Source organism: Poecilia reticulata, linkage group LG13 (genome assembly GCF_000633615.1).
Source record: "Poecilia reticulata strain Guanapo linkage group LG13, Guppy_female_1.0+MT, whole genome shotgun sequence".
NCBI lineage: Eukaryota > Metazoa > Chordata > Actinopteri > Cyprinodontiformes > Poeciliidae > Poecilia > Poecilia reticulata.
Window position 1 is genome coordinate 4,848,398 of NC_024343.1, and position 15,809 is coordinate 4,864,206.

At 38.0% G+C, this 15,809-nt stretch overlaps 2 protein-coding genes across 3 annotated transcripts in view; both read left to right on the forward strand.

The window, feature by feature from the left end:
• map6b (microtubule-associated protein 6b) overlaps window positions 1–6,493 on the forward strand; it is an 11,494-nt gene extending 5,001 nt beyond the window's left edge. Inside the window, exons 3-4 of one of the 2 annotated variants that reach the window (XM_008425048.2) lie at window positions 1,767–1,815; window positions 4,776–4,859. In XM_008425048.2, coding sequence (XP_008423270.1) covers window positions 1,767–1,811 — 45 coding nt within the window. In that variant the 3' untranslated portion in view covers window positions 1,812–1,815; window positions 4,776–4,859. Of the gene's footprint in view, window positions 1–1,766; window positions 1,816–4,775 lie in introns of both variants that reach the window. The other variant, XM_008425047.2, reaches the window with a different exon arrangement.
• A 3,422-nt stretch (window positions 6,494–9,915) lies between these two features.
• On the forward strand, window positions 9,916–15,781 carry LOC103474226 (histone H4 transcription factor). Its single transcript, XM_008425050.1, has 10 exons — window positions 9,916–10,006; window positions 10,308–10,487; window positions 10,898–11,124; window positions 11,211–11,319; window positions 11,406–11,558; window positions 11,660–11,734; window positions 12,700–12,820; window positions 13,833–13,971; window positions 14,062–14,186; window positions 14,470–15,781. Exons 2-10 carry the CDS (start codon window positions 10,337–10,339, stop codon window positions 14,900–14,902), a joined length of 1,533 nt encoding a protein of 510 aa, XP_008423272.1. The 5' UTR covers window positions 9,916–10,006; window positions 10,308–10,336; the 3' UTR covers window positions 14,903–15,781.
• The last annotated feature ends 28 nt before the right edge of the window (window positions 15,782–15,809 follow it).

Genomic DNA, 15,809 nt, shown 5'->3' on the forward strand with positions numbered 1-15,809 from the left:
CAGATTCTAATCTGATGGAAAACGTCAGCCTCTCCATAATATAAATATTATGCATTACGTCAACCCAGTCTTCCCTTTTAGGAGCTTCTGCCTTCAGCCATTTCCTAGTAATGGCTTTTTTGATTGCTATCAACATAATCCTATACATATAACCATCACCTGCTCTCGTAAGCCTTTCCATCCCTCTTCCCATGTACAGATCCTCAAATGTAAGTGGAATATTCACCCCCAGTACTTTATCCATACAATTCTTTACGTCCTGCCAATAGGTTACCATGAAGGCACACTCCCAAAATACATGGAAGTGACCCGCTCTGTCTTTTCCGCACTGCCTCCAGCATTTTGTATCTTGGTATTTTCTTTGTGCTGGTGTACTGAAATATCTTACAATATTCTTCCAGCCAAACTCTCTCCACGAAGTATGTTGCTTTTCAAGGCTTCAGAATAGCTAAAACAAAAGGTGAAATAGTAAATCAAACAATGACAATTCAGTTTAACTGCAAAAGCACAAACCGTGCTTTGGATTACAATCCCATTGCTTTCCATACGTATCTCCACCTTTGATAAAAATATGAAAAATGTCCTAAAACTGGATTTATATTTTACAACAATTTCTAAATATCACATTGAATAGTTAAACAAAAATCATCTACCCTTGAAATCTGACTGCCTACTCTCACTAGAACCACTTTATTCGTAGTGTACATAGATTAGCTTTAAGACTAAAGGACACAATTTCTGCCAATTGTGTCATGCTGTTCATCGCAAAATAACACGTCAGGGAATTTAGATAAAATTGAAATTTTTGTGTTCCACTCTCCTTCTGTCCATAACCCTGACTGGCCACTCCAAAAAAAAAGTTAGCAACAATCCCATGTTGACGATCCCATAAAGATAAATGTAATAAATATTGTAGAGTTCATTTGTAGCCCTCGACTTCCTTTGTCCAAATGGTTTAAGTTTGAAACGACACAGAGGACTATTTCTCTCAGCAATTCTTCAAAACAGGCAAGACCAGAGAACACACTCTCGTTGGTCAAATCTTTCTAAGTCAAAAATTGTCTATGAGAAGAATTGTATTATTTGCAGTCAGAGCGCAGACACTTGGAACCTTGTTTGATTGCATTAAATTAAGAACTATTTGAAAATCCTTGCAAATGTTTCATATAAGTTTTTTGGCTTGTGCCAGAAAAGAAAATCTGAAATCAAAGAAATTAAACGTTTCTCATGTTCCAGACCTATATCCTGTAAAAGCCCCGTCAGGTTAACTTCAAAATGGACTACACGTAAAAAGCTTATTATGTGGGAAGCTTATTATTGGGATTTTTAAAATAAATGTACTCAAAATAAAGAGGATAAGTGTAAAATATGGATTATGTTATTTTAAGGTAAGTGGAATGGTGCTGTGTATGAGTTTTTTTTTTTCCTATATCACACTCACTGATGTGCAATGCAGTGCAAAAGTCTCGAGTCATCCCTCGTTTCTTTACATCTCACATCAAAGGAATCAGATTACAGCTGATAAAGACAAATGAGGGAAAACAACAGCCAAATAAAATCAAAAGACCTTCAGACACACACACACACATGCAGACGCTGACTGATGCCACTTTAAAATAAACAATAAAAAAAGGTCTCGCTTCTTGAATCAACTGACCAAACCGAGGGGTCGACTCAAAACTCTTGCACAGCACGCGTAAAGCTGGTTTCATCCTGTGTGTAACGCTGGTTTGTTCACGTGGCCGCTCCCTCTCTCGTTCTCCTAGGACCTCTCAGAGACGGAGAGCAGCTCTGCTCTCCACCTGCTGTAGTCAGGTGTGTTCTCTGTTTCTTCCAGACAAGCATGGAGACTGACCCCCGGGTTGATCAGACGAATGCAGACATGCATTCTGCTCACGCACATTCTCACGCCCGGAATGCATCCCGGCCTTGGCGAGCCTCAGACACATTTAGCCACCAGTCCAGTCCGCTGGAGAACTCTCAGTCACATGCGCACCCTAGTCTGCGCCCACCTCTCTGGCTGCCACGCCCAGCCCACCTCTCTGTAGACCCGATGGGACGTGAAACATTTGCTGAAGGAGATTTAGCATAAGTGACTTGCAGAAAAGTGAGACCTACAACACCTTCAGTGAGTAACAGATAGGAATAAGAGCAAGAGGGTTTTAGCGCTGTCAATCACCCACGTGTAAGCGCTGCTCATGATTGCCGGTTTGCTGCAGCTGTTACAGGAAAGCTGTTTATCTACTATCATCTGTGGCTATGCTAACTAGCTTGCACAGCTAGCGAACACCCTAGCTGTGCTATGCTACGACCCTCCTCCTGGCTCTGATTGGTTGTTTCTCACTTAGCTGCAGATAGCAGTAGGACCACATCTGTCTCATATTATGCTGTGACAGATTTAAGTTATGCAATGGCGACAGTTTGGACAAATAGGTAAAAAACACATTTTTATTTTTGTTTTACTGCAGCATTAAGCAAACATATACAATCCCTGCTGAATTTAGCATTTTTTCTTATTTCCTCTTGTAGACATTACAATAGGAGTAGATTATTGCTGTTGAGCTTTTCACAGAGAAACCTCTTTAATCTGCAGTTGGCTGATTAGCAGCTTTGTTGCCTGTACTTTGCACTAGCCTCTGTTTATTCACAACGTCATTATTACCACCAGATGCAGCCTTCCAGAAGACATCTGTCATCATTTAGATGTTTAAGTTTACTTTTTCAAACAAAAGTTGAGCATGTTTTGCAACTTTTTTGCTTTATAGGAGATCATTTGTAGAAGCTGGAAGGTCTTCCACTAGGCTATTTTTATTTATTTATTTTTACTAAAGAGCAGAACTACGCTCAGTGGCTCGCTTTCAGCAGCTCTCTGCTCTCACCATTCCAAAGTCTGTATGTGAGCCAACAACCTGCAGTTGCAAGCTTGCTTGTTAGGTCTCTACATGTTGCCACCGCCAACAGTGTCTGAACTACAGTATTTCATCCTTAAAGCCATAAGACTAACATTAGATTTCTGATGTGTTGTTTGATTAAAAATGTAAAAAAAAAAAAAAAAGAGACTGCATGAACCACCATTATGTAGGAAGAAAGGCACAAATACTTTTTTGTGCTTTTTCCTTTCTAACTGCACTAACCACATGTTTATATACATCACCTATGTCATGAGGAGACATTATTTTAAGAGGAAGGGTAAAAAAAAAGGTATGTATTGCATGCAAAAATGTGATTTTTAGTCTAATAATAATAATGTTTTAGGCACATTTTGAACAATGTGCTCAGTGTTTGTTTTTTCATATTGAGGAAGAAGAATAAAATGTCTTTTTTCCCCCAAAATAATTTTTAAATGTAAAGCTAAAGCCAGCAGCTGAATATCTTGCTGTACTCAAAGATTCACTTAGTAACTTACATGCAGACATGTCTGTGTTTTCATGACTGATGGAAGATGGCTACAAGAAAAATCTCTGAAATGTTTTCAACCAAAGGGGCTAAGACTAGGGGCATGTTGTCCTAACAGTTTTATGCTATTGTTTAATGAGTAAAATATGTTTTTTAAAATTAAATCACCAATCTAAATGTTAAAATAAGACTAGATATCAATATTTCAACACATTGTTTTCTTTTTAAGAACTGAGTTTTTCTTTTTTTACTTGTTATTTTGTAAAAGCCTTATAGTGATTTGTTTTTTGCAGTATGATAATCTCACATTGAAAAATTTGGAAAAATTACAACTTTGAGTACATTATATAGTCACAAAAAAATTGCCCGATTCTTGTATTGGCCAATATTTTCCAGGCAACAGCACAGAAGTTAGGCTAAAAACAACACAAACTTTAAAGTATTGACAGGATCCCCCAAATTTCAAGCAGGTTGTCTATTATTTTTTTTTAAACCAAAATATTATTATTGAGATTTTCCACTTTGAAAATACAATCATGTAACTATCTGAACAAGTTTTCTTTGTAGTTATTACATGACAGTAATTATTCGGTTGTCCATTTTTAACCATTATACCACGCTAAGATAAACAGCAGCTGGCTCTAGCTTCAGTTTAAAACCCAGACATCATCCGCTACGTTCACACAGGAAGCAAATTCAACCCAAATCCGATCGTTTTTTTGCAAATATCCGACTGAACAGCCCAACTACAATCTTTTCCCACACTAAGAAAATAGAATTTGTGCCACTTCCATATTCTATAGTTTCTAAAGTCTCTGCGGACTGAACGGCCACGTCGTATTTTCTGCGATTTTTACGTCATTGATGTGAGGCCTGCTTCATGATTCGGTGCCAGACGTGGTAAATCCAGACGTAAACAATGGCCGAGACCTAAAATTGTGAAATTATGAAAGAAGTCTCAGTCAGTGAAGTGCGTCACATGACAATCCCACCACTACACAGACTACGCATTCAAACAGATTTCTCTACATTAGTTGGGCCTTCTTTCTATTGCGTTCCTTCATCTTGTTATGATCTTGTGACAATACTGCCATAGCTTAGCAACTTCAAAATTGATCAACAGACCCATTATTATTTTCATAAACAGTGTCTGCGATTTTTTATTTTTATTTTTGCGCGTTTGGGGCCGTAAACTGTTCACACAGAAAGTCTGATTGCGGACACACTACACGATAATATGAAATGACCACAGAAAAATTGGAGGCTCAAGACCTGCCGTGTGAACGTAGCCCATTTTTTTTTCAGACTAAAGGTCAATGCTGTGATCTTTATCCTCTTATTTTAAAAAAAAATTTTTAAACCCATCTTCTCTCTTCCAGGTAAACAAACCAACGTCTCGCACCAAACCAAAAAAGGCGCCGACAACAACGACCGGGAAGATGGTGAAAAAAGCTAAGGAGAAGCAGATGCCTGGTTCCCACCTGGCCAAGAAGAAACCGTCTGCGAACACACCCGAAGCCACGCCAGAGGGAACGGTGACGAAGAAGAGCAAAGAGATCAGCAACAGACTGGCTGAGGCCAAACATTAGGAAGGGCTCAACTCGTACACTTTTTAGGGGTGTGACGACATCGCAGAGAAAATAATTTTCTTCCTCCTTCGTTCATCTCCTCACCTGTTGTCAGGTTTACACGTAGGATCACATTTGAATGATGTTGAGCTTTTAGGATAATGCAAATAATTTCACTGTAAACCGTGTGTGAACGTGTGAATGTTTGTGACTCCTTTGTACTCCGGCGCACAGAACAGCTTTTCTATTATTGAGCACATAATTTGCACATATGAGTTCAACTTGACATTAAACTGAAAAAAAAAAATTGAGACATAAGTGTGCTTGTACAGTGTTGTGACAAAAGCCCAGAGCTAGCCCTCGTTACTTTTCAATTTTGCCTTAAAACAGTCCCAACTTTTGTGTAGGTTTCAAGCCATATTTCTCCAGACTTTTCAAGGATCTCCTTGTTGGAGCTCACCTTTCTCAGTAGTCCTATTTCTTGATTGCCATTTTTTTTAATTCAATTATTAGTCTTGTTTTTTTTTTTCTTGTAAATGCTTTAGTTTAACTTTCAAAGTGCAAAAAAATCCTGGATTTTGTTGTATAAAGCTGTATGCTGGTGAACAAAGCAAAAGAAAGAGAAACAAAATGATTTGCCTCGGTTATTTTTGTTCCACTGGCTGGTACTCGTTAACACAAGACAGGTTAATTGCCTAACTTAGGGAACTTAACTTTTTATGTCTTACATAATCTGTGGGTCAGTTTGAAAACAAACAGTGACAAATAGGGTGTATCATAAAAAATAAGTGAAAAAGTAGTCACTGATTGATGAAAAAGATGGATATAAAGTCTGGAGAACGTTTGCTCAAACCTGCTTAAAGAACTCAAGAAAGTTTTGTGCAATGCTAACAAAATCTAAAGCTGCTGTCATGCTGTTTCTTATCCTATCATGTATGTTTGCAAGTTACCTTTTTTTTTTTTACCATACTTAGTGACTGACTGACCATCTTGGGTTGAAAGTCCGACGCTCGTTACTCGCCAAACGAGTGCCCCTTAGTAGCCTAATAATTCGAAGCCAAATTAATCAAAAACAGATCCAACTACGAGCATCTGGCATGTGAAAATCAATTCATCTTCGTTGGCGCAGACAGACCGTCTGCATGTCATAGCATGAGATAAAATATAATTTAGATAACAACGTATCATCATTTTGATGCGTTAGAAAATTATGAGACAGGCTCTTTGCTGGAGATGTGTGCTACAGTATCAGAAGCACAGAAAGGTGAACATTATTTACTCAAATATAATATATTCATGTATTTATGCAGCTTTAAAGTGCAAGGCATATACACAACAGTGTGACGAAGGTGTAATGAAATGAGGGATGGCTCAAGACTTTTACACAGCACTGAAATATGTCTAAGAGGGCTTTTCTTTCTTCTCTCTGAATGGATGATTACTGACATCATTGTATTAAAAAAAATACGTCAAGGAGATTCTTTTTTCCTCCGTGATGTATCATGTGAGTGTTTTTTTTTTTTTTTTTTGTAAAAAGCTCTGTTTTTTTTTCTGGTTTCCTACTTACAGTGCCTCCGCTGTTTGGTCCTGGTTTTTATTTCATTGTTCCGGGTGATATCTGGCGTAATCCGATTGGTTGTTGGGGAAATTCAATTAACTGTAATGTAATTGCTACAGCTTGCATGCAAGACCCTTCTTTTGGTTGAGTGGCAGACTGTACGCGGTCACAGTTGCACTCTAGCTTGTAAATGGAGCCTTTAAAGATAAATGTATAGGTGAGATACCTTTTTCAAGTATAATGCATGAGTAGGAATAGATTCTGTTCACAACGAGACATACGTTTAACTAATAGTCCCATTGATTAGTGGCTGGTACTGCTGTAAAATAACCACACCGGCATTTATGGTTTCACTCTGAAAAATGTTTCTTTCGATCTAAATGCAAACAGGATCCTTTGATTGGTTTCTGAAAAAACTCTATATTTTGTGGCGTTGGCCTCCACACATTCCTCTAAGTTGTGATTACATAGTTGAGCTCATTCAGAAAAAAATAATCTAAACAACACACAAAGGTCTCAAAAGGAAGAAACTATCTTAGTGAACGGGCCGATCTCTCCAGGTGTTTAAGGGCAAGGAATGGGCCAGGACTTCAAGCTCAGCTCTTTGAAATGCTGCTGACAGTTTCTGCTTCTCTGTGTGAGCGTGTGTGATTTGGAAAGCTTGTTTCTGTGTCTGATCTCCTTCAAGCTTGCTGCCCGCTAAGATCACAACCACCAGAAGTGCTGCTCTGCACTCTTAACACCTTGGTGCTACCTCTCTCATCCTTCACGCCGTGGGGTTTGGACCGCTGCAGCTTCGGACCAGACGGAAGTGACGATGTCATCATACGGGCTGTAGATGTGTTGTGATTCAATTTTTTTTTCTTTTCTTTTTTTTTTTGTGCTTGTATCCTCAGCTTGCTCTGAATGAACTGAATTAAAATAATGGTGCAGACTCCAGTTGTGTGACTTGTTGAATTATTGCTAGGTGTGTAAATGTGACATTAAAAAAATCAGACATGGGTTAACATAAGACAAAAACAATAGAGCATGGTCACTTTATTGTTTTCAATTATATTATATATATATATATATATATATATATATCAAAGAAAACATTTCTATGTTTGGAATCTGTATTAAAATGTACTTTATCTTAATCACGTAAAGAAACTTTATATTGTTTTGTTTTGGGGGAATATTTTAGAAAACCTTGTTTCAGAATGACGTTTCTTTTACTTCTGTTCATTTTTACTTTAATAAAGGCAAGAAAAGATATTAACACATTAAAGCAATTTCTTTTTTTTTTTTTAGAAAAAAAAAACAAAACAAAAATTAAATTGTAACCTGAGCTCCTGAGCCATCACGACAAGCTGAAGCAGTCTCCACTTGTTCAAGAAACAAAAGGAAAAGACCTGAAACAGAACCTTAAGCAGATCATATTCTTCCTCCCTTTTCGTGCTGGTGGTCACATTTCTGTGATCAAGCCATCCAGACAAAAAAAAAAACTATTAATAATTCAGCACTTACGGGGCCTTGTTTTTGCGGAGCACCATGAAATATTGAATATGAGCTGAGTGATGGCTCTCGTCTGCTTGGTTAGGGTTTCATCTTATTTCGTGTTCAGTTGCAGTTCGACAGTGAAGGAAACTGTCATAGAAAGGTCTTGCATGCATTTCTGTCGGAAACCAATCCGTGTGACCCGTGAATGTGAAAACAGCATCCGGAGGTCCGGTCAGTCAGAGATGAGAGATGGTATATGAACTAACACACAAATGCAGCTACTGGTCAGGAAGGATAATTGCGCTGTAGCATAAACAGCTTTTAAGTAAACCCCTTTGTTCGCTATCTGTATGTGGTTGGAAGACTTTGAGCTGTTACATTGCTTTGCTTCTTGAGGCTCTCTTTTGTGGTATTAATGCCAGCAAATCCTGACCTCTAGTGGAGATGTGTGGAATTGCTCACTCACCAACTCCTTCGGTTTCTGTGGATTATGTGTATTTTTTATAATCTCCAAAACTCCTAATACTGAAGCAAAATGTAACTAAAAATGCTGAAAGTTTTCTTGAGTATATTGTTTACTTGGAAAACATGTTACATGTGTGGTGTTTAAAGACAAATCTTTATAACAGGGCTGGATTTTGGAAGATATGGTTCAGTTAGAAGATTATAGCTAGTTTTGGGGCCCAGCTTTTCTTTTTATATTAGATTGATGATTCAAGTACACATCTTCAGCTTCCATTTGAAGGAGGAGTTTCTTTTCTTTTTTAATTATCTTTAATTTTATATTTCTAAGAAGCTCTCCTCCTTTTTAGAAACTGTAACTACTCACTTTACACCAGAAAAGGATTTAGTCATTTAGCTTTTTTTCTTCTTTTTATTTCCTTTGGTTTGTTATTTTATTTGTATTTTCTTTTAATTCATGTAAAGCACTTTGAATTGCCTTGTTGCTGAAAATGTGTTGTATAAATAAAATGACCTTCCTTACCTTCATTGTTTCTAGAAATTTGTCACATCCATACTAACACATTAAAATGACTAAAGTGCCTATGCCAGGTCAATAAAGTTATTCATACCTCTGGAAAAGTTTGATGCAACACAAGAATATTATTTATTATACTAAATCAGATGGGAATCTCACAATAGATAACTAAAAAAAATCAAAATCTGTATAAATGTTTTTTTTTAAGTATTTCTATTTAGATTTTTTTAACGGTGGTATGCTATACATACTGTATACTCTTCTCCATATTTCCAGTCTTTATTAATTTTACAGCTTTCAAACTCTTTTTATAATTTCTGACCAGCTTTTTCCAAGTTCCCACTAGTATTTTGATTTATCATCTTCGTGATCTAGGCCTCATGCCATTGGGCTAATTTTCAGCCACCTTCAACAATCCTCTACTAGTTTCAAGTCAGAGAGGTTGGGCCAATCCAGATTGTTAGAACGACTTCTTGTCAGAAAAAACTGTTTGTCCAAGATTCTTTTAAACCTAAATGTGGCAGAAATATGACATTTTATGCTTAACTGAACTCGGTTAAAAACTACAAATAAAGAAGGTGTGGTGGAACTCTTAAAACATTATTCTAGTATTGCTTTTATGTTCTTAGGTTTGAAATGCTAAATGGTAAATTTTTTAATGTTTAAATATTATACAACCTTTAAATAAGGTAGGTGAAAACTGACATAAATAATACATACAGGTTCTTGCCATGGCATAAATAGTATTTAGTTTCATGTGGAAGGAACTGGCAAAAAAGCATTTTACTTTAACATCATAAAAGTGTCAAAACTACAAAAACAGGGCCTGAGTTCTCCAATTAAAGTGCCATGTCACTGCGTGACATTTAGGGTGATTTAATAATGGAGGAAAGTAGCTGGCGGTATGCTCCCGACTCAATCCGAGGGAGCGACGAAGAAGAGCCACTTCCGTTTTCGTGCCGAAACAGGAAATAAACAAAGCAGACAAGCTGCAAGGAGGGAAGGAGAAGGAGTAACCGAGAAGTAAGAGCTGCTGACGATTTATATAAAAATATAAGAAAACCTTACGTTTTTATCGCTGTATTCATAACGCGACTGAAACTATTAAAAATGTCTAGCGTCTTTTTAAGAAAAAAAAAAACACAAATATGCTAACTTATCCCAACTTCAGCAACGGTTATGAAACTGTTAGCCAAATTTCGGGTAAACGTAACAAATTGGTTCAAACAGCAACTGATTTCCTGTTGGATTAATTTCGTAGCGAAGGTTTTGGAGATTTTTGTTGTTAAAATAAAAAATATAAGTGGGGCTTGTTGTTTTTTAGCTGCGTCGGAGGAGCACTGATCACTTATCATGATGACAACGAAGAGGCTGGAGAGCTTCGAGGTGATCTGTGAGTGGGACTCCTGCAGCTTCAGGGGCCACAGCATGGAGGAGCTGAGCGACCACATGTCCCTGCATCTGAGGGATTATCTGGGAGACAAGGACGCCTTGGAGGAGCTGGGTGGGTCTGGAGGAAACTCCATGTTAGAAACATCATATTCATATATATATAATGAATTTCCAAAGGGAGAATGCTGTTGAAGTAGTTTGTTAAAACTGTACATTATTTTCTGTAACAAACAAGCAACATATCTTGCAAAAATATGCGAGCTATTTGGAGAGCTGTTCCTTGGGAATCTGGGTTGTTTATGAGTCAGTTTATCCCGTGGAGTTTATCCATTCTATTTTACACACGTGGCCTTTTTGCATAATGTGTAAAATTCAAAAATAAGGATTTTTTTTTTTAGATAATTTACAACAGGCATTAAAAATGCACAATACCTTTAGTATCTTTTAATTAGTGTGATATTTAAGGGGGAAACATAGCACAGATGTTGTACTTTTTAATTGCTGCTCTCTGTTTCATTCCAGACGAGTTTGCGTGTCTGTGGAGCGGATGCGAGTTCCTTTCCATGGGCAGCCCCACAGAGCTGGAGGTTCATGCCTACTTCCACAACTACCACGGAAAACTCAAGTTCATTGGCTCGCAGCTGCTGAAGTCCCGCCCCGACCTCCCCAGCTGCAACCAGGGCACGCACAGCCACAACCTGGTGCCAGAAGGCTCCGAGGGATACGTGTGCCAGTGGGAGCATTGCGACGTGGGTGTCTTTTCTCAGTGGAAGTCTCTGCTTGTTTAACGATTATTGATTATTATTAAGAGTACTTTTTAAAAATCAATTTGCAGAGCACTTTTAACAATCCCGAGTGGTTCTACCGCCACGTGGACAACCACGTAGAAAGTGCCGAGCAGCAGTCTCTTTCCCAGCAGCAGGCGCTCTTCTGCAGCTGGGCAGGTAGGACGGGGGGCGAGGAAGTCCTCGTCGGTCGCCACGTTGCCGCGTCACAACGCGCTAACCGCCCCTTCTTCGTTCCGTCCCAGGGTGCGACGCCTTCTTCAAGATCAGGTACCGTCTGAGGGAGCACATGCGGAGCCACACTCAGGAGCGACTGGTGGCCTGTCCCACCTGCGGCAGCATGTTCTCCAGCAACACCAAGCTGTTCGACCACCTCCAGAGGCAGGCCGAGCCCATAGGTGGGGACACACCATTTGTTTTTTGTTTGGGGGATATTGAAATGTTTTTAGGGATGCTATGTATTTGCTAATGTAATTTTTTAAAACTCTAATTCAATCAGAATCCCTTGTGTGTGAACATTGTGGCAAAGCTTTTCCCAGCGAGAGGCTCCTGAGGGATCACATTCGCCAGCACGGTAAAAAACAGCCGTCAGTTTGTTACCAAATAAAGGTTATTTTCTGCTGTCTGTGTTTATGAGATAAATCACACTTGAAATGTTTTTCCTAAATAGGTGTTTAAATTTAGACCGAAATAGAGATGGGAGACATAGATTTAAAGATAAATCCGTAGAGAATTAAAGAAAATCTTTACCACAGTATTAGTATATTGTGATAACAATAAAAAGGGCAATAAGAACTATTTATTACTTCTTTTTTAGGTAACTGTCTGGCTGTGACACAGCAATCATAGTCCCACAAACACAAATGTTGCTCATGAAAAACATTCCTGTATGTAATATGCTTTTTATGTGACACCAGTCACCTAATGAAGAATTATTTGTATCATTAAGCTGCACACAGTAACTGCATTTATGGTAATCATGTTTTCAAATTTATTGCTGCACCTTTATTAACAAAGCTATGGCTTTTAAATCAAAATCTACTGAGAAAACTGATAGATGAAATATGACGTGATCACGTTCTCCAAGCTTTCTGGTTTTCATCTATCGTCATGGTAACAAGAACTTCATCTTCTCATTAACTTATGCTCTAAAGTAAACCTTAATGCACCCAAATCTTCTGTATTAAAACAAGACTAAAAACAGCAAGTGTTTTCAAGTGAAGGCTGATCTAGATCTTGTTTTTATTACTGAGAAGAATCGAAATAAATTTTTCTCAGTTTTCTTCAATCGGGCCCAAAATTCTCCATGACAAAGTTTTGATTCTGTGATCCTATTTCTACAAAAAAAAAAAAAACATAGTAAATAAAATTGCTAGTTTTTACAGTGTATTGTTAAGTAGGCAGAAAAATGAAATAAATTGCAACATTTTTGGTAATTTTGCCCCATGTGACAGAATAGAAGTGCTAAACATGTTAGCATGACTTAAATAGTCCTGCTGGGCATTGTTTGTAAAAACTGTGGGTCTGTTTGGTTCGCAGTGAACCAGGTCAAGTGTCCCTTCTGCGATATGACCTGCACCACGTTGGCAGCTCTGAAGATCCACATCCGCTTCCGCCACTGTGACGAGCGACCGTTTCCCTGCGACTTCTGTGACAAAAGGTAGACGTCCAAAACTGATCCTCGTCTTTGTATTGTGGGAAGATTTCTTTTATTCCTTGTTGTAGTGAAGATGCAGCAGGGCATTTCAAGAAATCAAATGTATTAGTCAGTTTTGCTTTTTACTCAAAACAATCATAAAAACAACATTGTAGTCAAGAAATCGTTGAAATTTCCAGGCTTTTATTTTGTACTATGAGGTGGTGTTTGAAAAAAGGAGTCGGAAAGAGGAGGGAAGGAGTGGCAGCAAAGGCAGAGATGGTAAAATTAGTTTATTGTGTGGAAACATTGTAGATTTTAAGACGCAGATCAAAAACGCATAATGTGCAAGAAATGCTGCTTGGTGATGGTAGCACCACTCTGCAAAACAAATAATCTGTGCAAAAGCATGTACGGTTAGTTTCTTTTTATTATTATGAAAAAGTTATTTATGGAAAACTGGTAAAGAAAGTAACTGGAATTTATGAAACACAATTTCCGTAAATTTATGTTTTAGGACCTCATTTCAACTTTTTGTCTCTTATTTCACTTTTTTATGTTATCTTTATATACTTATCTTTTCTTTTTTTTTTTTTTTTTGTATTTATATTGTTGAAGTATTTGTCTGATTTTTAATTTTATATATTTCCCAACAGTTTGGAATGTGTGTTAATTTCATTTATAGTATTTTACAGTTCTGGATAAGTGTATTAAAGAAAATTTATATTTTTGTTCTGAAGACCACCCATTAAATGTTGGATTTGGACAGAAAAACAGTGCAGGAATTTCTTCTTGAGTTGCTTTAGCAGTTCAGTGATGTAGTTTGTTTGAAGAGGACAATTATTTATTTGCCAATATAATGATAGTAAGTTTTTTGTTTTTTACAGAGAGTAAGTCAGAAAAGAGGCAACCCGAAGGCATTTTGTCCCAACATGCCTCTGTTTTATGTTTCACAGACATTTCTTGCTGTAAAAGGTTGGTTTTCGAACCAATTTGGGCTCATTTTAAAGCTGTATTAATTTTTTTTAAATGACAGGTTTAAAAACCAACGTGATCTCCAGAAGCACACAGATGTTCACAATGAGGGTACCGTGTATCACTGCACAGTTGAGGGCTGCGATTATTCCTGCTACACGCTGCAAACCGTGAACCACCACTTCAAGAGAGTTCACGAGGTCGTCAACCGTTCATAAGCTGTGGACCCGCTGACACAATGACACCTTTTTAAAGATATTTTATTAAAATGACTGACTTTTGACCAACAGGCTGGCGGGATGTCCAAGTATAAGTGTCACATCTGTGACAAGGTCTTCTCCTGGTGTTACACGCTCACGCTTCACCTCCGAAAGAAGCACGAGCTCAAGTGGCCCTCTGGGCATTCACGCTTCAGGTAAACATTTAGCTGAATGTGCCTTTAATCGTGCCCACTGCATGATTCTGCTTCGACTGTTTTCTATTATAGGGAATGTTTGTACATGTGATTTTTTTTTCTGGTGCTTTTAATCTAAAATTTTATGCATTATTTTTGTTTTGCTCTGTCAGATAAAATCCTGATGCAATAAACTGTAATGTGAAAAAAATTTGTGTAAAAAAACAAAGCAAAAAAAAAAAAAAGCTTAAAAGCTGCCGCAGACAGTACAATTAGGCTAATCAATAACATGGTTTGCACACAGATACAGGAAGGATGTCGACGGCTTCCTAAAAGTAAACATGGTGCGCTTTGAGACTGTCGAGGTGACGAAGGAGATCATGAAGAACATGGCCGAAAAGCCGCGGAACCTTCGGCAAAGTCAGAGAGCCAGCAGCGTGAAGAAGAAAACCGCCGTCGCCCCAGAGAGCGGCCGCAGCTCTCCCGCCGGTTCCTCCTCGCCCTCTTCCAGCTCCTCTTCCTCGTGTTCCTCAGACCTCTCTGGAGGGGAGGAAGCGTCGTCCCAGCACAGCCCCAGAGGAGCAGACTCCCCGGTCTACTGCATGATGACGACCATTCCTCACATCGACGACGAGCCCGGAGGAATATCGCAAGACGGCTGCGATGGCGGCGGTACTTCCGGTGCCGTCCAGGCTCTGACGGAAGTCGCGAGGGGTCTGGGGATGGACGTGGTTTAATTGCTCGGAACAGCCGAGACTGTTATGTAGCGCCGCTTTTTTTTGTTTTTTTGTTTTGTTTTGAGCCTCGGAGCTGACAGCAGAAAGCTGACAGTTTTATTTTTAGTAGAAACTTTCTGCCCTGTGCGCCTTTTCCCTGATGCGACCCATTCCATTTTAAAACTAATTTTATTGTCCAGATGTCAGGTTGCGCTTCTATGAAAAAAGCCGGAAAATGCACTGCTATAGTTAAGCACCTATGTGAATATATTCTTTACATATTTGCTTATCTAAAATTTTATTTTTCATATTATGGTCAAATATGGTATATTTATAGAAGCATAAGCATTTTTTAAAATATATTTTTGCTCTGGTGCACTGAAATATTTTACTTTTTGTAAGGTGAGAATTGGATTCCAACTAAAAAACATGAATTCAATACATTCGATTTTTCTTAAGGAGGTAATTTATTTGTGATGAGAACTTATTTATTGAACTGTGCAAATATTTTAAGCCATTTCTAATTTCTTTAAATTTTGCTACAGTTAAGTAGCAAAATTACATTAGTCTTTTAAAGTGGTTCTTAATAAGTCTGAGGGTTTCATTTTGATATTTGCTAGTTTCTCAATTAGTTTTTGCCTTATGTTAGGAGGGATTTGTGAGCCAAGTGGTTGGGCTTAAAAAAAAAAAAGAACCCAAGAAATGTAAAGCATGTGAATTCCTGGTTAATTGTGTTCTTAGCCAGCTGTACATGGGTGTATTTTCAACTTAAGCATGATATTTTAAAGCAAATAAAAACTGAAGAAACCACGATGGCGTATTAAGGCCATTGTAGATCTTTAAAAAAATAAAATAAAATAAATTCTAGAAAATTTCTAGAAAAAAACGTTGAAATTTCAATGGTTGAAAATGTTCCATTTTTGAAACT

Excerpts from the sequence above, each read along its gene's own strand:
- LOC103474226 (XM_008425050.1), top strand. The coding sequence starts at position 10,337 with ATGATGACAACGAAGAGGCTGGAGAGCTTCGAGGTGATCTGTGAGTGG. Across the intron at positions 10,488-10,897 it reads GGACGCCTTGGAGGAGCTGG|ACGAGTTTGCGTGTCTGTGG; the intron begins GTGGGTCTGGAG and ends GTTTCATTCCAG. Across the intron at positions 13,972-14,061 it reads ACTTCAAGAGAGTTCACGAG|GCTGGCGGGATGTCCAAGTA; the intron begins GTCGTCAACCGT and ends TTTGACCAACAG.